This window comes from Rhipicephalus sanguineus, chromosome 5 (assembly GCF_013339695.2).
Source record: "Rhipicephalus sanguineus isolate Rsan-2018 chromosome 5, BIME_Rsan_1.4, whole genome shotgun sequence".
Taxonomy (NCBI): Eukaryota; Metazoa; Arthropoda; class Arachnida; order Ixodida; family Ixodidae; genus Rhipicephalus; species Rhipicephalus sanguineus.
Genome location: NC_051180.1, coordinates 166,719,652 through 166,741,914, shown reverse-complemented (window position 1 = coordinate 166,741,914; position 22,263 = coordinate 166,719,652). Strand labels below are relative to the sequence as shown.

The following is a 22,263-nucleotide window of genomic DNA, read 5'->3' as shown; positions in this document are numbered from 1 at the left end:
CGGTTTTGCACTGCGGTGTGCACTCAGGGTGTCTACCAAGTTGACATTTCTAAATTCCCTGAGTTTTCCAGGTTTTCCCTGAGTGTTTTTGCTAAAATTCCCTGAGTGAAACAGAACTTTGTTTTATGTCAAGATGGATAGAGACCATGTTGCTCGATAATGTCACTCTCTAGTACGCACATTAAAAAATAAAAACGCCTTAATCCCATTTGAATAGTACAGAGAACAGTTTAACCTCAATATCACGAAGTTGGTAAAAGCGGCAACTTACTTCATTATACCAGAACTTCATTAAACTGAAATTCAACCTTTCATGCAAGGCATAGTTACCAAAGGATCAATATCAAACTAAAAATGCCACAAGAATGCTCAACTAATACGACAACATTAAAAAACTTTTTATTTTTTGCATGAAAAAATAAATTTTGTTGAGCCTAAGCCGCAGCAATCGCAGTTAGATGCCTTGCCAGAGTGTCACGTGTAAAGACGAAACAAATGCGGGTTTAACACACTGTGGAATTGAGGTTACTCTGCTGCTGCGGGTTGTCAAATCCTTGCGCGTTGCCCAGAGCAATGCGATGCCTTTGCTATCATGCTGCCCAGCCGAACCATTTGCTATCCACGAACGCGCAACATTGAAAACCGTCGCACGTTAGAAAAAATTGAGTCACAGTTTCACCGCATGAGCGAAATAATGAATCAGACAGCAACAAAGAGGAATTTTATACGAACATAGGGTAGCAGATCATCTCTTCAGGAAACGCAGCCGCTGCACTAAGAGAAGTCTCCTATCTATGGCTCAGGGGCAGATCCAGGTGCCTACTTTGGGGGGTTACAAAGGCTGAAGCCACCGCCTCAGCAGTGCATTTTGGTGGGTCACGAATATTTACAACAGCCCAGAGGGGATTATGACGGCGCCTAAGAAGCCTTTGTTGGAAATGTGCACAGCGAAGCAGGAAAGGGCAGAGCGATGAGGAGAGAGGTAGAGAGCAGAGACAAGATTCTCTGTACTCATTTTGGGCAGTGGTACACAAAGCAACCTGACAAAGAGGACAAACTCAACGGGCAGCCTGACAAACGAGGTGGACGACAGGCACAGAAGAAAGGGGCGGGGGCTGGCTTGGGGGGGGGGTGCGATCGCCGCTACCGCTCCCCCCCCCCCCTCTGGATCCGCAACTGCTATGGCTTCAACGGAAGTTTTGCAATTAGAGCACAACACCTACAAAGGTATGATACCGCGGCATACCCGACCAGATACCGCGGCATACGCGACCACACCCGCTGGTACAAAGTACGCACTTCCTGTCGGCCTCACGCAGCCCCCCCCCCCCCCACTCCCCAACTCTCCGGCTCCTATCTCCATCTGCCCATCACGCGAAGGAGACGGTCGGCTTGTTTCATCTCTGCTTAAGCCCCATTCATCGGCAACACTAGCGCACTTTCACTCGCACATGAAGCATACGATGCGCGGGGTGATGTAACCGTGATTTGGACTTGATAAGGAAGATCATGGCGAAGGCAAAAAATTCGCCTGGAGTGCTATTGCAAAAAAAAAAAGCAAAATAGCTGTGTGCTAAGATCGCATGAAAGTACAGCAACAGCCTGAATTACGGCACATCCGATTATGGTGGACACATTACTGTTTTCCAACATCATGCGCCGAAGCGAGCAAGTGGAACCCGTGCCGTTGTCGCGAATTTCGGTCGCCGCTATGCCTTGCCTCTGAGAAGTTTTGTAATTCAGCTTTGTAGCAAAATATCCACATGGTGTGGCTGTTAATTGCTAGCTGCAGCCCAAAAAAGTATCGGTCAACTGCCTAAAACTTGTTTCAGCAGCGCCCTCACCGGAGAGAGGAAAAAAAAAAAAAAAGCTTTCACTTGCTGTGTATGGGCCTGTTAGTTACGCTCGCTCTCGCCTGGAAATGTATTCTATTCTTCACAGAGTCCTAAATAGCATCTTTGAAGCTTGGGATCAGAGCGAGTGAGTTCTCCGATAACCGCCAACAAACGTCGTAGTCTTTTTTTCGCCGATCGGGATGGCTTGCAAGATACCAGCCTTATTGACAATATCCGCTTCCTGAACGATCGCGATCGCTTGCAAGATAACTCAAGCACGTTACATCTACTGCTACTGCTTCTACTACTAATCATGCTTGTTTACTTGACACACGGCGATAACAAAAACACCATATCGGGCAAGAATACAGAACTACACGGCGTAGTCACAGAATACCCTAAAACATTGCACGATACGATCTATCGTGGTTCATGGTTCCTGCATGCCACGCATCAACCGGGTTCTCTCCCACTCCACCACTCCGAAGGCAAGGAGAGCATCGAAGTGCACCCCTTCCCCGCAGCCGCAGCAGCCGTTCGATTTGAAAAATGCGCTCACTAAATATCGAGCCAGCGCTGCTGTGACTTTCGTTGCCTTTCAATAAAGTTACTGTAGATTTTCCCTGATGGGAGCACAATTTCCATGAGTTTTCCCTGAGTATTTCCAGACTACCCAAAATCCCTGAGAATTCCCGGTTTTCCCGGTCGGTAGACACCCTGGCACTAAGATGGCAACTTGATCAACAACAAGATCATTTTCTACATTGTCATGACCATAAGTGGTAGCGCACCTAAATTAAAGCACCGGCGTTATTGGCATTGTAAGCTCACATCAGAAATGTGCGCACATGGCCAACTTTTGTCGTTTACGCTGTTGCAGTTGCTGAGGTCAGGAACTTTAACTGGTGCCAACACAGAGAAGATACAGAAACGGTATCAAATAACACAGAGTGAAACGCAACTCAGCTTGCCTGGCATCAACAAAATATGCAATGCGCTAATTGAAAAGACACACACACACACCTGTAATATCCAGGACGTCGCTTCGGTCCCTGTAAAAGTTGTATATTCCTTGCAGCAACTCGGTGCCCAAGCCCATCTTCTGGAACGGAGGTAGAACTAGCATCTGGCTGCAAGAGAAATAACAAGCACAGTGGCACACTGATTGTGTTTCATCAATGATTTAACATTTTATGCAAGGGTTTGTAGCAGCCTTTGTGCAAAGCCTTTATCACACAGACTGCTGATCACTAGCCTACAAAAACAGGATGGCACTACATATAAACAAACCAGTTAACCTAGACACTTGGCTTGCAGAACCTTGACAGTGAGATACACAAATGAAATATGATACACATAGTTAAAAAGCAAAATTTGAGAATTATTATTTATCCTGTCACATTGAGGGCTTTCAAGGCCTTGAAAATGACAGTTGCACAGTCAAGGATTTCCAGAACATTCAAGGACCATTATTGACCTTGCTTGTAGCAAGACGCAAGAAGGTGTTAGAAAATTTTGCCTGAAAACAGCTAAACAACGCCAAACAAGGAGACGCAAGAAGGAGACCATAGACATTGAGTTTTTCTGACCACCTGTGGTTCTTTTACAAGCACCCAATGTCTTATATACAACACTCGTTGCTTTTAATTTCACTTCATCAGCCTTTTCATTGATTGCATTGCTTGAGCTCACAAAAAAAGAGAGAAAAACTACTTTTAAAGTAACGTTCTGTACACTGTATGAAGCCCTTTACTCAAACCATGAGGGCACATTTAGAATGACGGTCGTCAGTGCTCTTCATATTTCCAAGTCGTCACCCGAAGTGTGATGCTGTCCCTGTGAGGCATGAATGTGAGGCAGCGCTCATGAGACGCCGCCTGGCTTAACCCTCTCCCTAAGTTTTCTTTCTTTTATCTCTGAATTTAGATTTGGAAGTTTTTTTATATATGGCTTGTTACTTATCTATGGTATTTAGTTACACATGGTATATTCCACAAGTAGAGCAGAGAGTAACTGAAGGTGCCTAAAGTTTGCCGTACAGGGAAGGCTCTACCAGTCCTAATGCTTGCATCAAGCTCAAGGTTACATCACAACAGCCAGACTGTTTCTAGACAACTCACTGGCAAAAAAGCTATCATGATCTACACATTGTGCCGATAGTATAGTAATGGCAGAGGCGAGTGGGTTTAAAAGCACATCTCGTATGAAAGGTCTCGCACTGCTGTGACCGCACTGTGCAGGAATTATCATGAAGACGAGAATTGAAGCTCGCACACTGCTTCTATGCAAAATAAGAACAGGATTTGTGTATTCATGCACTTTTTCTTGTATAACAAGAAATAAAAGATACAACAACAACAACAACAACAACAACAATAAAAGTGTGTTGATGCAGGAGGCTTGATAACCTTGATGATTTGAACATTTTGCTAATTCAGACATTTAGCTGTTCACGTCCTACGAAATACGAATTAATGGCGTTTTACTAAACTAACATTTCAAATGTGACATTTTGTGTCAGCCATCGATCAACAATGAAAATTGGAGTATTATCACAGGAAAGCGCACATAAATTATACACGTTAACCTCCAACCTTTTGTACAGAGACAGATTCACAGACCAGGGCAGGCTACCACTTTTGTTTGATTTGGCACTGTCTTCAACAGCTGAAATTGGCAGCTCATACAAACACAATAGGCCTTCATTATAAAGTACCTAATCACTTTGTTCATGGTCTTTTTTCCAATCCCAAACACAGTAGCTGCACTTTATACCAAATTATTCGAAGTGTTGCATCGTTTCAAAGTAAGCTGTATGAGCTCCTGTGCTGTTAGAGTACACATACCACACCACTATGACTCTCCTAGGGTTTTCAACATTTAATGGAATATTGTTTACACCAAGGCCAATTTCATGTTCTGGTGATATTTAATGCAGCTCACTGTGCGAATCGACCCCACCGTCATCGGAAAGTCACTGCAGAAAAGCGGTACATAAATTAATTCATCTCCAAGAATGTGCACATGGTTGTTCAAAAACCAAACATTCAGAAATAGAATGTTAAGAAACCAAATGCCTGAAAACTGAAGTTTGGTGGACGATTGACTAGACGGCACTAATGACCCCAACGATGCAAAAGGAAGAGCGAGTGACTGCAGCAAGGCAACGCTCTGGCAGATGCAAGAAGCCACATATTCAACCAGCCCACTGTGCCCAAAACCAATTAAGAACATTCGAGACACAAAGAACTGGAGGATCAATGTGATATAATACATGTAGCTCCAAAGAACAATGTCTGTGAGCTCGGCAACAAGTAATGCTACCGCATCTAGTCATCGTAAGAAAGGCTTAGGTGCCCTCTAGTTTCTTTTTTTTTTTGTAACTAGAGTTTAGTGTCTATCAAACATCAGTGCAGTGAATTCTTAGAGTTTAAACATAACTCACCTTATCCTCGGCCTGATGTGTGTTGGATAGGCATAATATCTGTACACAGTTGCGTAGCCAGCAAAGGGGTAGCACGTGACTCCATCCACAACCTTTTTCTCGTGTCTGTAATTTGTTGGCAAACCAGACAAAAAGCACTTCAAATAATCAGTTCTTAATATCTACTTGTAGTATGAGACATAATGTATTATTACCAACTGTTTCTATTCAGACAACTTTTTTAAAAAACAGGTTTCGTGCTTACCGCTGCTTCTGCTTGCATTGAAACTTTGTCTGCAGCAAAATTTTGCTCTCTGGTACACAATGTTCCATCACTCAGTGAAATCTCGTTTTCAGCTGAACGTCTTAAAAAAGAACGCTTGCGTCTGTATCCGTATTTCACTGTCACAGAAATAATCTGCCCAGAAGATGCAAGCTGGTTTTGATAAAGATTTGGACAGCTCAGGCAAACAACAATGCCAATTAAATGCTCATTTATCGTTGTATAAAATAAGAACAAAAATGCACTACCACTGTGAAATATCATATATATATACCGTAGAATCTTGGTGAACTGAATGGACCTTTTTCCAAATATGAAGCATCATGCTTTCCCCTGGTGGTGAAGTTTGGCGAGAGGGCGCACTGGCCAGCAAACATACATTGGAATGTGAAGGCATCGTGCAAAATTGCATTTTTCCCCAAACTTTTTGTCTCTCTTTTATGGTGATCAGTAGGGACATGCTAGCATGCATACTGTTGAACATTTGCCAAGCATTTTGTGAGGATTTTACAGTATTGAGCTTGTGGTAGGAGCTCGAAAATATCTCGAAGGCTATGCCTTACCATTATGCAAACGCCAATTAAATAGCATATCATTCAAACTAAGTGCACTGATTGCAGACAAAGGTAAATGAGCAGCCCTTTTCTCTACAAATAGTACAGTTAACTAACATTAAGTGTAATATTGAAAAACTCGAAGCATAACATACAGATCTTAAGCAAAAAGTAATCTTTTCAGATGTCGGTGCATATGCATGGAGATAAAGTATTGCCTTCAAGATTGGAGTCCGGGAACTGGTTAAGGGTGTTTATGAAGCACCGACACAGACCAATTTCCCGTTTTTTCTTGAGAAACTAGGCAAGTAACAATGTTAAGTGCTACTCCGAAAGGTCGAGACGACAATATGGGAACTTTCTGCAATATCTGAGCACAAACGGAGCTGCTGTAAGCACGAAATCTTTCTTAGACAGAGAAATGCCTAACACTGTGACACACTTTCAGTAACAAGTGACGCAAGAAACTACTCACTTACTTGATATTTCAAGCCTCTAAGAACTATGATTAAGCATTCGCATGCATTGGAGAAAATCGGGAAGCTTGCCCACTAACTGCTGACCTAAAACAGCCAAAAAAAGCTGTGTATTGCAGGCATCTGTCAATGCAGCCATTCAAGTACACAGGTGTCACAGACGATAACGAAACCGGCACGCTTTCATCCAGGCTCTTTGGCCTGGCAGTTGCTAGGGGTCACATGTATTAGGAAAAAAGGTCCATTGCAGCTTAAGGGGGGACACAGGGATCAAATCGCGAAAATCGCCAAAAAAAAAATCATTCTGGAAAACACTCGTTTTGGCATCTGTGGTATCTTATTTACACAGTATCTAAACAATTACACTGAAAACGCACTCCAATTGCCTGAAAAAAATAATTTTGTGCGTGAGGTCGGTGAGAAAGAAGCCCAATATCGCGCTAAAATGGCGCAATTCACGGCGTCGTATCTCGTCTTTCCTGCCATCGAGCGCCGCCATCTTGGCATCGTTTCAAAGCTCAAAGTTCCACCTTTCCGTTCTCGCCCTTCTCGCTTATGATCAATGCACAGAAAAAGGGCAAGCAAAAGAAATCGGAGTGCGTTCTCACCAACCTTGCAATGTACGCGGCACTCCTATTGGCGGAGCGCGCGACACCGTTGAGAGGTACTTTTCTATTGGTTTTCGACCCGGCGACAGCTGTTGTGTTTACAAGCGAAGCGCTCGCTGCTTGATCACTGCGTGGTTACATGAATTGCCGCTTCAAAAGGTGACGCGTGTACGGGAGGATGTGCAAGCCTCTTTAGTTTCGTATGGAGGAAAACGGGGGACGGTATCGCATAGATCGGGCGAGCCAGTGATTAGACTGCGGCATACCGACTGGGTTACCGGCACCTCGTGTCATCCCTTGCCGGGACGGTAATAAAGCGACAGCAACGTAAACCAAAGCGCTTTATCATCAAAACGCTTGCTATTTATTGGACGACGCGCGAGTACATGCCGCTTGACTGGCTTTACTTCGGAGACGATTTGCCGACGCTTGCTCTCGCGCCCCTCCGCTGAGACCCGAGCTTTGTGCGCGCGCGTTCCTGATCCAGTTTCGATAAAACAGGTGTGTAATGTCCCCACTAGCAGAACAGCGTTCTCGTTTCACTTAGACAAGTGAAGAATGTGAGAAAATGCATCTGCGATATAGTTCGGTGCGAAGTCAACGTCAGCTTCGGACTGCCGAGAAGGCGTCAGCTCTGCGGCACGGGTGCGGTTTATCATGCAAGAAGATGAATCTTTAGGCGTTACTAGTTAACAGGGGTGATCGCAAAGCTTCATAAACCTAATACACCACTATTTAGGCTGCCTGACGACACGTTCCACGGCCGCAAAAGTAGCGATACAGTCCAACATGCCCAATGTTTACAAACAGCCTGGTGCACTTGCGTTCCAGGTGTCTGCACAAAAGCGTCTGCGGTAAATGTTAGAGGGTAACAAACTTCCTAAATCAGGCCAAATTAAAAAGTAGAGGCCCAATAATTGCCTCCTGGCACACTTTAGCACAGGGTCAACTGTAACCAAAACTTTGTTGTCCATTTTCTCAAAAGAGTGTTTTTTGCCTGCCATTTCACTTGTGGAAAGCATAGCACAACTATGGCTAGGCCGATGTTTATGCTGTTTGTTTTATAGTAATCCATAGACTACAGTTTTGGAATTTTTGTGTAGGCTTTCATTATTTTCTTATTTCATAATTACTGAATGGCACGATTAGCTGAGACACAAGCATTTGCATGTAATGTTCAGCATAAAATTATTAGGGCTGTAAAAAGAAATCTGAAATCGTGTTTAAGTACAAACAGTATGTGAGCAAAGATACAAAGTAGTTCCAGCCTCCTAACATGTTTCATCACTGTGCCAGGCTTTCCACGAGCAAGAAACTTGTGAATTTTTAAAAAATAAAAACTATTGCAGATATCCATATGAAAATTTACATTTGTTTTTCTGAGATGATTTGTAGTGTGTGTGCCAAGTTTCATCAACCTAGGCCAAGAAACTAAAAAGTTACAAATGATTCCCGCGTCTCCCCTTAAATGAAATAACTACCACTAATTTTGCTGGTTTACATTTTTGCATTTGAGTGGTGAACCCCCCCCACCCAAAGACACACATACGTCTCGGTAAACGAAACTCCATTTAAACAGGTCATATTTTCTCAATCCCCTCAGGCTTCATTTAACGAGATTTTACAGCACGTATGTTTCATTTTTTTTACTTCATGATGAAGATTTACAAAATGTTTTATCCAAGTAAGCTAAATTCTGACGGTGCATGAAATTGTTAGCAACCCATCTTGTGCAGCAATTCAAGACTGCTGCAAGCAAGGTTCGTTGCTGGCCATCAGCATTGAGGAATGTTTTATCATTTTTGTTTTTGTTGATAAGTGACCACTTGTTTACAGTGATGAGTGTTTTAGAACATCACACGCTTACGCACTGGCACAATGACAACAAGCTGATAAGGCATGCTGCACAAGAATGGTGATTAAGACGGATTACTGCTGACTATGGCGTTAGATAAAATCTACCAACTAGCTGATAAACACGAAGCAGCAAACAATCTCTCATAGATCATTGGCACATCATTCCTTTGGCGCACTAGCTTTAGTTTACCCAGCACACTTGCCTTGTGGGAGATAATACTATTGGCCGTGAGGGTGCACAGCCGTTAAGCGAAGTACAGCAGAAGAACCTTGTTGACATGATTCTGCATAATGTGTCTTTCAGGACACTGCTTTTTTTTTTTCTTATTTTCTTGACCAATGTAGCTTATGATCAATGTATCTTTACGCAGTTAATGCAATCGTGTTTTCACTTGAAGTTTGATCACACATCCAGAGGAGTGTTAGACACAACCAAATGAATCGAACAGACAATTGGGCCAAGGAAAACATAGAGGATGTTAATTGTTGCCTTTAACTGTAGTGTACTAATTGTGACATCAATTGAAATGAATCGACGTGGACGAAAAATCGGCCTTTCCGTCAGTGGGATCCTAACCCACAACCCTCAAATTACAGTCGAACCTCGTTAATACGTACCCGCTTTAAGCGTACTAACGGTTAAAACGTAGTTGCGACGAATCCCCGACCGAGTCTCATAGAGCCTAATGCATTCGCTGACCGCTTAAGCCGTAGTGCTTCGCCCTACGCCTCCCGGTGAGTGCGTACCCGGCGTACCGCGATAACGTATTGTGCCATAAAATTTTACTGCGCCGCTGAACTTCCCGACGCCACAATGTGCCGCCAAAGGTTTTCCGTCTTTTCGAGAAGTGCGTAGGTTGGTCGATCACTGATTCCGACTTCCGCGCGATTGCGGCAACGCCTTTGCAGGTAAGCATCGGGAAAGAACAAAGGTGAGGTGGCGGCCACCGACGAACGCGCCACTCGCCAGCATGACTTATCGCCGACAACCTTATCACAATAAGTATCTTCAGATATCTGCTCGGGCACGCGTGCGGTGCAGCACTGCTTTAAGCCTACTGCACGCTTTTAATAGGCGACAACCTGAACGCGCTGGGCTGCCGATCTCTGCCGCCTCGTTGTGCGGGGCCGTGTTCAAGCGCGCGCCGCTTTGTAGAAACGAAAGCAGCTCGCTGTTGCGGAGTTGAGCGTTGCTAGTCGTGGGCGACGACAAACCTCTTTGCATAGACGCCATCCCGCTAAACGCACGCGTACGGTTCAGCAAGCGTAGCGCTGTTGTAACCATACTGCACGCTTTTATTGGACGACCACCCAAACGCGCTTCCGTCCGCTGCCAGGACCACTAGAGCGTCGCGGAGTGCGCATCGCTTGCAGGAAGTTCGTCATCGCCGCGTTAACTGAACAAGCTCATCTGTGCTCATCGCCGCATCTGTGCACGGTCTGGAGCGAAGTGGGTACGAAGAACACTCCCACGACAAATGCGCACGTGCGGTACAGCAAGCCGCCCGGCGGCCCGGCAGTGACGGCTTGAGCCGAGAAGGCGACACGCTGCACGCAACTAGCCCGGAGATGATCGGCTCCACGCAGCTGTACCGCGTTTCACTGGAACTTTCACTGGAGTTTTCGTTTAGTAGCAGATCGCGGTACAGACGCTCACACATATATCACGGAAAGCCGACACTGTCCATTCTGTCGCTACGTCGGTCACTGCGTATACGGGACCCTGTAATAGTTCCGAAATGCTCCTTGCCATGGCGTCGCCACCGCACGCTATCGGCACTATCGGACGGTCGTGCGAGAGTACCAGAATCTTTTCTCCAGTTTGGCAAAAAGAAAGAAAAGGCTTTGCAGTGGGTACTTTAGGCAATATTTGCTGTGGCACTGTATTTATTTCTTTGCTGGTGGTGATGGCGTACGCGAGGAGATGCAAATTTTTACTAGGTGGTTAATGCGTACTACCGTTTAGTGCGTAGTTATGCGGCGTTCCCGGCAGGTATGCATTAACGAGGCTCCACTGTACGCGTATGATTCTCTACCAATTGAGCTAAGACGGAAGGCGCTTCCCCATCCACTTCGTTGGGTATTTCTGTGTATGTAATTCCTGGGAGTGTTAGCCAGCGCCACTCGCAGTCCAGGCGGTGATTGTGGAACACTCTTTTTGCCAGAGAGTATCCGTAATTGTGCATCAGTGAGCTAGGTGTCTTCCACAGCGGCTGCGAGCCAAAGCAGTTTCTGGAAGTTTCCATTCAATGAGTGTAGGCTGCACGCACCTTCAGAACTGTGTAGACGCTCTGATTGCTTTGCTAGCAACCACGGTCTCGTCCGCAGTACATGCAGCACTCAGTAGCTTCGTCACGCCATTAGCAACCACGGTTTCTTCAGCAGCTGGTGTGGCACACATAAGCTATGCTTTGACTCTGTGCAATGCACACAAAAAATTTCAAAAAACACCAACATGATGGAAGCTGTTCGATATGAAGAGCCTTTTAGCTGCGGTCTATGTACTAGCATAAAACTCCCCTGCTAAATCGCTATGGATGAATGATCTGTTGCCCAACGTTACTAGATTGGCTGCTGTTGTTGGCCATACTGCTGATGAAAAAATTACATGAGCATGGTGGTGTTAACCATGGCGATACGTGGGGAGGGGTGCAGAGCACATTTCGGATGAATTAAGACACGGGGATCTTGCATCGCAGTCGAATTGTGAAGGAAGTCATGGAATGATGTGAATTGCAGCTTTACACTGCTCTTATGCACAATAACAACAAGATTTGCGTATTCATGCAGAAAATAAAAGTGTATGAATATAATGGACATTTGTTCACTGTTTTCTCGATACTCTCGATAATTCAGCCTTCGGGTAATTCAGACATTTTTTCTGGTCCCGTGAAATCTAAGTTAACGAGGTGTTCCTGTACTACTCAACTCCCGCCATCACTGTGCCTGGACGCTTGCTGCACTGTATGTGCGCCTGTCATAGAGAGTGTGTACAGTGAGGTTTCTTTCCACCAGTGCCACTCCTGACCGTGTCTGGGTGTGGCTGGTATCTTGTTGGGTTATTGCATCGGCAACGAGTCGCTTTCCATTCTGTAAGCGATGTGCATCCTGTGTCTCCACGACACACTTAACAGTCACGCACACGGAAGTGGCAGCGAACTACAGCACAGCGTGTTTGGTTTGTCACCTATTAAATATGTGCAGTATGTTCACAGTGGTGCTATGCCACACGATATTGAGCAGATAGTTGAAGATAGTCATCGTGATAGCGTAGCGGGCGATAAGTCATACTGAAACGTTTGTCGGTGGCCACTGCAACAACTCAGTGCATTTCCGATGCTCATTCTTAGAGTCATCGCTGCACTCACAGTGAAGACGGAACCTTTGATTGACCGGTCTTTGCACATACCAAAAAGGTAGACAACCGTTTGCAGCACTTCGTGGAATCAGACACATTGCAAGTTGAAGGGAGCCGTTAACCGTTATGTGAATAAAAGCGATCACTGTAAATGCTAACTGGCAGGCCCGTAGCCAGCCCCCCCCCCCCCCCCCCGAAATTTTGGTGAAGTACGTGTTTTTACCAAAAATAAATGATCAAAATAGGTGTTTTTCTCAAATAGTCAAGGTTTTCAGCAAGTGCCCCCCCCCCCCCCCCCAAAAAAAAAATTCCTGGCTACGGGCCTGCTAACTGGTGCGCATAGCAACAAGCAACTGTGGTGCAGTCGGCAAATACATGAGACCAGTTGAGGGATTAATCGAAACTACATCTTCACCATTCATGCATTTAGAATGGGCATGAATTATTGATGTTTTACAGAGAGGAAAGTCACTGCAGGCACTGGTGCGTATAATTAAGGCGGCGGTCTCACTCCGGCGGCACGAACACGTCGTTTTTGTCACTTTTCCAACCGACGCGGCGGCTGTTCTCCGTGCTTTATATAGTTGACTTATATATCATTGAAAAGCTTGATCTTTGTACTTTTCAAATATATTTATTAAAAACAAGTCAACTACTAGTATTTGGGGATGGATAGCCAAGAATAAGCGCAAGTTACACGGTTTTGGCTGACTGTGCCTCAGCAGTGACCGTTTTTTTAAAAATCTGCTACAGTTACAGCACTGTTCTTTGCGCAGCACATTCAAGACATATTTACCTATTTTCTCAACGTAGCAAATTGATGTTGGACTTCTACTTTTTTGTTGCTGAGCTTTTGAAAACAGCCAAATTTAGTAACTTCCGCAGCAGATTGTCCAGGAACTATTCGCTAGAGAAAGTTCATTTTCGGGGCGTATGTAGAGGATAAGATTTTCCGTCTGAATACCCAATTTCATCGATGTGCACGTGCTACTTTTTAAATTATATTCATCTAAAGTGGGTGATATTCTCAATATAGGGACCTACCGTGGCCCATTTTCGTGGAAAGCTACTGAAGTTCCATGGCCGAATTTGCACGTAGAGAAACTATAGTCCCCGATCTATTTCCTGGACCTAGCGTTTTTCAATAAAGCAAGCAGAAATGCGATACGAAGCTCGTAAACTGTCTTAATTTTTCATGCTGAAAACGTCAACATAAGTGGAGTAATCTTCAAACTGCGCTGAAATCTCCGCATGCATAGCTTAAAATATAATAGTTACGGTCTCCTTATATAATTATACACACTAATCACACACAAATACTGCAGGAACACTGAGAAATCTGCATTATTCCTATCACTACAACGAAAATCTTCCTCTAGCGCCACCTAGACGGACAACACGAAAGCGCTGCATTGGAAAGCTCCCCGTCTCCCCGACTGTGGCGTTCGAAAACATTTTACTTCAGGGGAGAATGTCAACTTCAGACCATGCCCCAGCATCTGCAAGTCTTCTCTTTTTGTCTGCCTTTCAGACGGCTGCGCGGGAGAGCGTGAAAGCAAGTGTGAAGCATGGGCGCCTTGGGGGGTGCAAAGCCGTCTTGCATCGCGGCTGGGGGAGGGGGGGAGAGAGAGAGCTGGCATAGCTTGGGTGGGGGCAAGTGCCGGTGTGGCTGGAGGGGGGCAAATGCCGATTTTGCACAGAGAGTATGGGGTGAGCGTCGTCAAGTGAAAAAAAAAAAAAAAAAAAGCCGTACTCTCGGAACGTCCCCCTCGTGTGCGTGCGTATGTTTGTGGCCCCACTCGGGCGACCACTAAAACCGAGGGGTGTGCAACGGCAGACAAAAGAAAGCAGAAAAACGGGCAGTGCGCGTGCGATGCGAGGGAACTGAGTACTAGGCACTGCGCCGTGCTCCCTATTGGGCTGCAGAAATTAGGTGCCTTTTTCCTTTTCCTTCGAATCACTAATAATAACTGAGTAGATCTGCGTGGGCGAAGTATGTTTTGAATAGCACCTCAGCTTTCCTTTTCTTTCCTTTTTTTTAGAAAAAAATGTCGTTTTCCAGAGGTGTGGTTTGCTGGGCTTGTTCATATGAATCCACAGCAATAAACATCATAAATACGAGATAAGGCACACATATATAGGAATGACACGACAACTGTTTTGTACTTGCTGCGTGTTCCTTTCTGCTACTGCTAACAAACTAAACACCGCAGAGTTAAACTAACTAAATTAACAATTAAACACAATTAAGATGTATACCTCCGCTTCTAAAAAATGTAGGCCACTCGAATTTCTTTGGTACCGGCTTCCTTTCCTTTATGCGTCGCAGCATTTTCCCCGGGCAAAAGTGCGTGAGCGCGAAAGTAACCCATCCCGTTCAACTGGGCTTGCTGTGCTCTGTACTTGCTAGATTAGGCTACAAGCGGAAACTTAGCAGGATACGCTCGCTCCGATTCGCCGTCTATCATATACTTTGGCAAGTTATGCATCGGACTGTTTCGCTTCAGGACGTGGGTTCGATTTCCGCCTACGACAGGCGCATTTCCATGGCAACGAAATCCAGGAACACCCGCGTATATATTTCCGTGCACTCTAAGTGTTCAGGAGTACCCCATAGCGGCGTTCCTCATAATTACATAAGGCTAGCTCCAAGGGGACGCGGGCGTTTGCGAACTCTTCACTCTGAGTCGGAACACCGTGCAACAAGGCGCTCGCGTGGTTACCCTGCCTCCGCCCCCGCTTCTATCACGCGCACCTTTAGACAGCCTGCGGTTACAGCCTAGGAACTGCGAGCTCACTTTGCGTATTTCTCTGATTCATTGCTCTTGCTTTGAATGATTGTACTTTGGGGTGTGGAACGCGGTTTCTGTCAGCCCAATATCGCAAACTTCACACCTAAATTTGTATACCTGTTTGCTCGAATCACAAATAAAGTTTATATAAAAAGCCTTAGTGGTAAGCTTCGGCCGTATTTGCGGTCACCCTGTGGCATGTGCGGGCACATATTCATTGGGATTTTCCGAATGGTCTACTCTACATCTCTTCTGGCACTTGGATTTGTATGTTTCGGCCCTAAATAGTAGGCCTCCTAAGTTTTTTTATTTCTTCAGTAAACCTCCTCAGGCAAGGTTTTACAAACGGCAGGTGGCATACATGCGTGATACGCTTGGGGTCCCGGTTCGTTCGCTGCTGTATATCCTTGTGCGCAGACCATATCGGTGACTACGCAGCAATTCTTGCGGTAGCGGGAATTTGCGTCCAATGCTGATGTGGTGAGCTGGAAACCCGAAGTATGACATCGTTCCACGCAACACAGCTTTGCCGTCGGAAGACAGTGACATCCGATTGATAGCCTCCGGCCGGGAATCTTAGACGCGTGCCTGTAGGCTTGTGTTGCTGCACTGGCGGCTGAAATCAACAGCTATTCCTCGATATCTGCGCAGTGCATGCTGTTGTGCTCGTGACACGCGATCGAACACCTCCTCTCTGTTTTCTTTGCTCAGCTCGTGATCAGCCGCCGCTTTCGCCTGAGGAGAAACGTTAGGAGCTAACAACTCAACGTCTTTGGAAAGTCTGCCGTGCTGAGAACTTGCGATGTCTGAGGATAGCGGGTCGTAAACTCGTAGCGTGAGTCGTAAGGCTGACGAGCCAACGTAGCCGAACTGGGACTTGCGCCTAGTAGCCAGACAAGAAGAGAAGCGTTTTTGAAAACGATAAGTTTATAAAAAGTATAGTTGGTATCGTTGTGCATAAAACACGTTTACATGAAAGCGACAGATGCGCATCGCGTTCATGTTAACAATGGCAATTCGCTAGGAAGGCGCATTGCAGTAATACGTCAGACAGGGATGGTATTGCGAGCCCCGGTCGAATCACAGGCCGTAAATCACGAAGAGAGTAACGGTGGCCTCCCGTCGTGCGAACTCCGGGCGTGCCTCTTTCGCTATAAGGTATTCATATTAGCGCAAAGCAAAAAACAAACACTCGAGAAGGAATTGGAAGGGAGCAGACAGGTCAGGCGCTGAAACCTTTCTGCTTCCTCCCACTTCTCTCTGTAGTCTTTGTTTCTTTGTTCGCGCTAATATGTATCTCTTTGTATAGTGGTTCATGAAGGAGAAAAAGGTGGTAATTTTTGTCTCCCGTGCTTCAGACACGGCTAAGCGCATGTATCCCTCTGACATCAATGAACTCGGCCAGCAACCACATGGCCGCTGCGGCGAAGAGAAGACGAGGGGTTCTGTAAACGGCGTCGCATCGCCTTTCCGAAACGCGCTTGCAAAGCCGATGCGCTACTGTCGCATTCATGTAAACGGGATTATAACCGGCCAGCTGGGGCGACTCCATTCATTCAACAAGACCGTCTCCACAAAATGGTCTCCACGTTGTCTGAGTGTGGCCCAGTTCATCTTCCCACGGTAGGGTAGTGTGCCTGCGTTGACAGTTTGCCGTAAACCGGCACGGCACGCACCTCGTTCACACGAATGCGACAACTGGCGCATCGCATCCATGTAAACGGGTGTAAGCGCTGGAAAGGCGCATCGCACAAATGCGCCAGGCAGGTGTGGATTTCGAGGGGTAAGCCGACTCATGGACCACCTTACACAATTGAAGGGGAACGCCGGCCCCTCCTCGAGTCGGCTTCGAGTGCACCCCTTCGATACTACACGACAGCTGCGGGGGCAGAAAGCGAGGACTTCTCGGGAGGGTTCATGCACTCCATGTAAACGGCGGCGCATTGCTCTAGGAAAGGTGATGTGCTACCGCTGCATTCTGTCGCATTCGTGTAAACGCAGCTGGAACGCGGCACTGTTTCCCACGGCAATGCAGTCTAATTGAGTTAGTGGGGGAGACAAGGGTTTCCCAAAAGTCTGTAGGCTAACCAATCCTTCCCTGGGAAGAAGGGGTGCACTATGCACGAGGCAACACCACCAAGACTGGTGTAGTCTAGACCCCACGAGTACAGCAGATGGGGCATAACATCCACTGTGCTAGCCTGAAGCTGAGAGGCAGCATGGGGGGGGGGGGGGGGGGGGAGGGCGATTGAGCGAGGATGAGAGCAGGTAATAAAATGTGTGCTGCAGCACGAAAGCCGACAGTCTGTGCTTAGTAACGGGAGACGCTAGAGAACGGAACGCATTTCATTCGCATCCACTGGTGTCCACTGCTCGCGTAGATTTGAGCTTCTCGAGCGTGCGCTGTGCACTCTTAGAAAAAAGGTAGTAAATGGTTAGTAAATGCTTGCATTTACTACTTTCGAGCGTATTTTACTACCATCGCGAAATCTGTTTACTAGCCAGCAGTTAGTAAAGGTCGTAAAGTGCTACCTTCACTAACCAGAAAGTTTACTTGGTGTTTTTAACTAAGTAACTACTAGCCACCCACATTGCCAGATCTTTCGTAGATGCGCAGTATACTTTGCCGTAATCGTGACAGTCTTTAGCAAAATTTAAACAATTTTTGTTTTGTTGATTACCTTGGAATTAAAGTTTCGTGCTACGTGATGGCACGCATATAAGCAAATATAAGGGCACACGACAATGTGTAGAAAACATCAATTATTCTTCTAAATTCTATGATTGCCAACCAGTACACGGTGCATAGGAGCATAGTCTTCAAGCCGCTGCTAGAGTAGATATCAGCTACGTAAAAGTCTTGCTATTCTGTGTGTGCACTTGCGTGTGTTTTCTCATTCGTGATCAATTCATGCCTCTATGTATGTTGGTTGCTTTGTGTACCTACCACGGTAATTACATAAAGTAATTAGCGGCCATTCGTTAATGTACGAGGACAATGCCACTTCGTTTTTTTAGTCCTTTAGGTACTTTTGTAATAGAATCATCTTTATATGGCAATGCACACGCACATATAAACAAAATAGGCGTAAGCCTCTAATTGAGTTGTTAGCGCGGTTACTAACAACTTAGTAATGGACTAGCCATTCGAGCTAGTACTATTCACTCACTAACTAAGGTAGCAAGTTCCACTAGCCTGCATTTTACTACCTTCACTTACTAAGAGGCTAGTGTATTTTGTGACAAGTAAACGGTTAGCATTTAGTCAGTGAATATGCCGACCTTTTTTTTCCAAGAGTTGTCGCAATCGGCGAGCCACCCTTTGCCTCGGGCGCCGGGACGGAATAAAGGCAGCCGCCTCACTTTGCGGCGATAAGGAAGACGCCGGCTGTTTCTCATGCACCAGGAGGTGCATGGTTGCAATTGCTCGAAACAACACCATTGTCGCTGGTGCCGAAGCGGTAATGCGACACATGGCGCCTTTGTGCCCCAGGAAAGGCCGTGACGCCGAGTTTCCGCCGAAGACGGACCTCGGACTACCGCACTGTGCGTCTCCGGCTGTTAGGCCGTCTACGCTTCGATCAGCGCCAGCTTGGTGTCAATTACTGACAATTTGGGTGAAACGACCACTCATCATGTTATTGTAACGAAATCAAAATCCTATTGAAATAGCGTACGCGAATAGAGAAGTCGTTCCCCCGACAAGAGAATAACGCACCAGGACCATTCATGCCACGCATATATGTCGCTCAAGACGTAATTGCTTCAGCTCTGTCATAGAAATGGTTTTGCGGTTCGTCTGATGCTTTGCACACGGTAACATGATAAATAAATGCTGCCTCAACCAAAAGATGAATTGATACTACTCTGCTGAAGTTTCAATTCAAATGAAATAAATGACGGTACGTATAGCAGGGAAAACTGTGCTGCTTAGGCAATTAGCACGGGTTTGACACCGTGGGTCAGAGCGGCAGCGTTGTAGCACGCAATTGCCAAACTACCCGTCTTTCGAACATTCGGAAGCTTAGGTTACATTCGGAAGCTTATGTTACACGGTGAAGGAAGAGCACAGCTAGTCAAATAGAATTTGTCTTCTCCTACAGACGAACGAGAAGTTGTGTCGGGTATAATGAGGGGAGGAGGGGGGGGTGGAGGTGTTACACACGACCACTGGGCGCGTTTCTTCCATGGGGGAAGGAAGGAGTACATACGAGTTTGCTTACACCCCGTGTTGCAGGTCAGGGTAAAACTGTGCCGTGTTCCCAACAAGGGCCGCAGAAATAGCGTCACGACCCTCTACAGGGTATCACAAACGGCAGAGTTTTGACAACGGGACAGAGTTGAATGCTATCCTGGAGGCAGTCTCGTCTTTATTCTTTCTTTTTCTTCCTGTCAGACCACCATGTCTCACGTTCCAGCACAATTGCAGTGACAACGATGTCTTCTGCATACTTTTGGCGCGGAAAGATTGCTGTCAATTCTACTGCGCAAATATATATATATATATATATATATATATATATATATATATATATATATATATATATATATATATATATATATATGTATATATATATGTGTGTGTGTGTGTGTGTGTGTGTGTAACACACTCAGAAACGACGCAGGGTTTCTAGGTTCGGTAAAAGATTCTCAGAAAAGTCAGACACGCGTGCGAAGCAATTTTATTTACGTTCCGCTCGGGGTCCGAGCTTTATCTGATGAAGCTTAGACCTCCAGTGAAACGTAAATAAAATTGCTTCGCACACGTGTTTTTTTTTTCACTTTTCTATATATATGTGTGTGTGTGTACGCGAACAGAACTTCCCTGAGCATTTGCAAATAATTCATAAACTGTGAATAGAAGCCCTCATGTCACCACAATTATTTGGAGAATAATTACTGCATAATTATAGCGTTCTCTCTACAAAATATTGCTGTCAATTCTTTCTCGAGAGAAATAAAATCTTTAGTACATAGATCGATTGTGTCATGATGTGTAACGGCATATAGAGTGGTAGACGTAAGTGGCTGTTTACTTGAGGAAGTACATAGAAATGGAACAAAGAAAAGGGAGAGTTTATTATGATGACCGCTGTCTAGCTCAAGCAGATGACTGAGTAGTGACAATCAGTAAATGAGGTAGGAGTAAACGACAGCGACAGAGGGGATTATTTACATAAGTACACTGTACACGGAAGGATGTGATGTCTCATGGTTCGCTTGTGATGTGACCTTCGCGATAGTTTGTCACCCAAACCCGCATTTCGGCACTGTATGTCACGGAGAGCAGCTGGCCAGGCAGCCTACGTGAGCGGTTTGCAGCGCAATTGTTCCTCCCGTGAAAAGAACCGCACCGCTGGGGACAGGGACAAGTGAGCGAGGGTCATCACAGAAGGAGAGATAGAAAGAGGCGTCGTTGAAGGGGAGAAAAAAAAAAGCAGCCCTTGCGGCAGCGGCGCGTAAATAGTTATACTACCAGGAGAAAGAGGCACCTCTTTTCTAGACAGTGGCATGGGAGTACGAAGGCTCTCTGGGCCGTGCTTTTTTTTTTCTTTGGGGGGGGGGGGAGCGGGAGGGAAGGGGGGGGGGGCGTGAAGCACATCTGAAACTTTTCAAAGGAGCAGCGGCGCCCCTGAAAAGAGTGGATTAGTTGCAGCAGGGAGAGGCTCTTCGCTGTCGCGACGGCCGGAGAGCGCATTTTCCTGTCTTTTTTCCAAACGTGACTTGGTGGCGTCTTCTGGCGGCTCAGAATGAAACTACACTGCAGTGGAACCCCCACCTTAAGGGACTCACAGTGCCCAGTGAAAGCAGCCCCTTCTGTCTTGGAATTCTTCACTACATAACACCTTTGCATTGTAGCGAAGTTGATTTTTAGAACTGTTCCGGCTGCAAGCAGATTGATACAAGACAGTACTGGCTCAAGGCTAAGAGATAACTAACATGGCAGTAGTTGTGGCTTCTAATAATAATGTCTCGCATTTGTAATCAAAGCACAAAGTCTGAACAAATGTATCCCAACGAGTTTTTTCAGCGTCTGAAATTTCAGATGTCCTTGTACATTGACTATAAGGGCATGTGGCAGTGCCACAAAAGCATCTGAATTATCAGGCATGTTCGAAAATTGGCACTCTTTAACTGTAAGTTTAGCTTCCCCTTCAGATTTGTCATAACTGGAACGAGACTTAAGATAGCCACTGTCCATTTAACCATCCGCAGCTAATCAGTGCTTTAACCCTTCACGGTCCATTGTTGGGCCCCTCCCGACAACTCAACATGACCACAGTGGACCACTGTTGGGCACCACACGCACGCTGCCCAAAGATCGCTGAAAGTCTTGGGCACAACATTAACTGCAAAAGTAAAGATGTGATTAGTTCCTTATGCACAGTTCTTGTTTTTCTTTTGCAGTGCTCAAAACAGTCAAAATATTTTGGAAACAGAACAGCCGGAAAAATGGCAAAGGTTTCGGACCGCAAAGGGTTAATGACAGGCAGTCTTTTGAGGGCGTAAGTAAAGCAAAGCCCACTCACAGGACAAAGTACTCCCACTTCTCGTCGTCCGAGTCGATGTACGAAGCCGCGTCGATGAACCACAGGATAAAGCTCTGCATGCGAGCGTGATAATCCAGAAAGCCAGGAGTCGTCACACTCGCAGAGTACAGCTCGAACGTGCGAGACAGGCCACCTTGGAAGAGAAGGAGCACACTAGCCAAGTTACTACTGGTCTGCGAACACTATCGCTGCTACATAGCCTATTTGTTCACATTCACTGAAATTGTGCACACTTAGTTTTGTCCTATACCAGCTTGTTTATACAGTTAAACCTGGTCATAACAAAATTGACAAATTCCAAAAAAAATGTGTTATAAACAGGTTTTCGTTATATCAAGTTTCAGCACAAAAATTCGGAAAAGAAACGCACAAGTTAAACGCAAGGGGAACTGAAGGCAGAGCTCACCCAAACCATTTATTTAGCAGCAAAAAACTGCGTTATTTTGCTCTACTGCTTGTTTGTGAGGGATGGCAATACTGAACGTTTGTAGGCCATTAATACAATGCTGCTCGGTCATCAACTAG

General features: G+C 45.7%; 1 protein-coding gene across 1 annotated transcript in view; it reads right to left on the bottom strand.

The window, feature by feature from the left end:
- Positions 1 to 22,263, bottom strand: part of LOC119394416 (histone acetyltransferase type B catalytic subunit) — a 51,932-nt gene that overhangs the window by 19,074 nt on the left and 10,595 nt on the right. The window contains exons 6-8 of the mRNA XM_037661714.2: positions 21,718 to 21,871; positions 5,281 to 5,385; positions 2,859 to 2,965 (exon numbers count right to left, since the gene is read on the bottom strand). Of these exons, the coding sequence (XP_037517642.1) occupies positions 2,859 to 2,965; positions 5,281 to 5,385; positions 21,718 to 21,871 (366 nt within the window). The remainder of the gene's footprint in view (positions 1 to 2,858; positions 2,966 to 5,280; positions 5,386 to 21,717; positions 21,872 to 22,263) is intronic.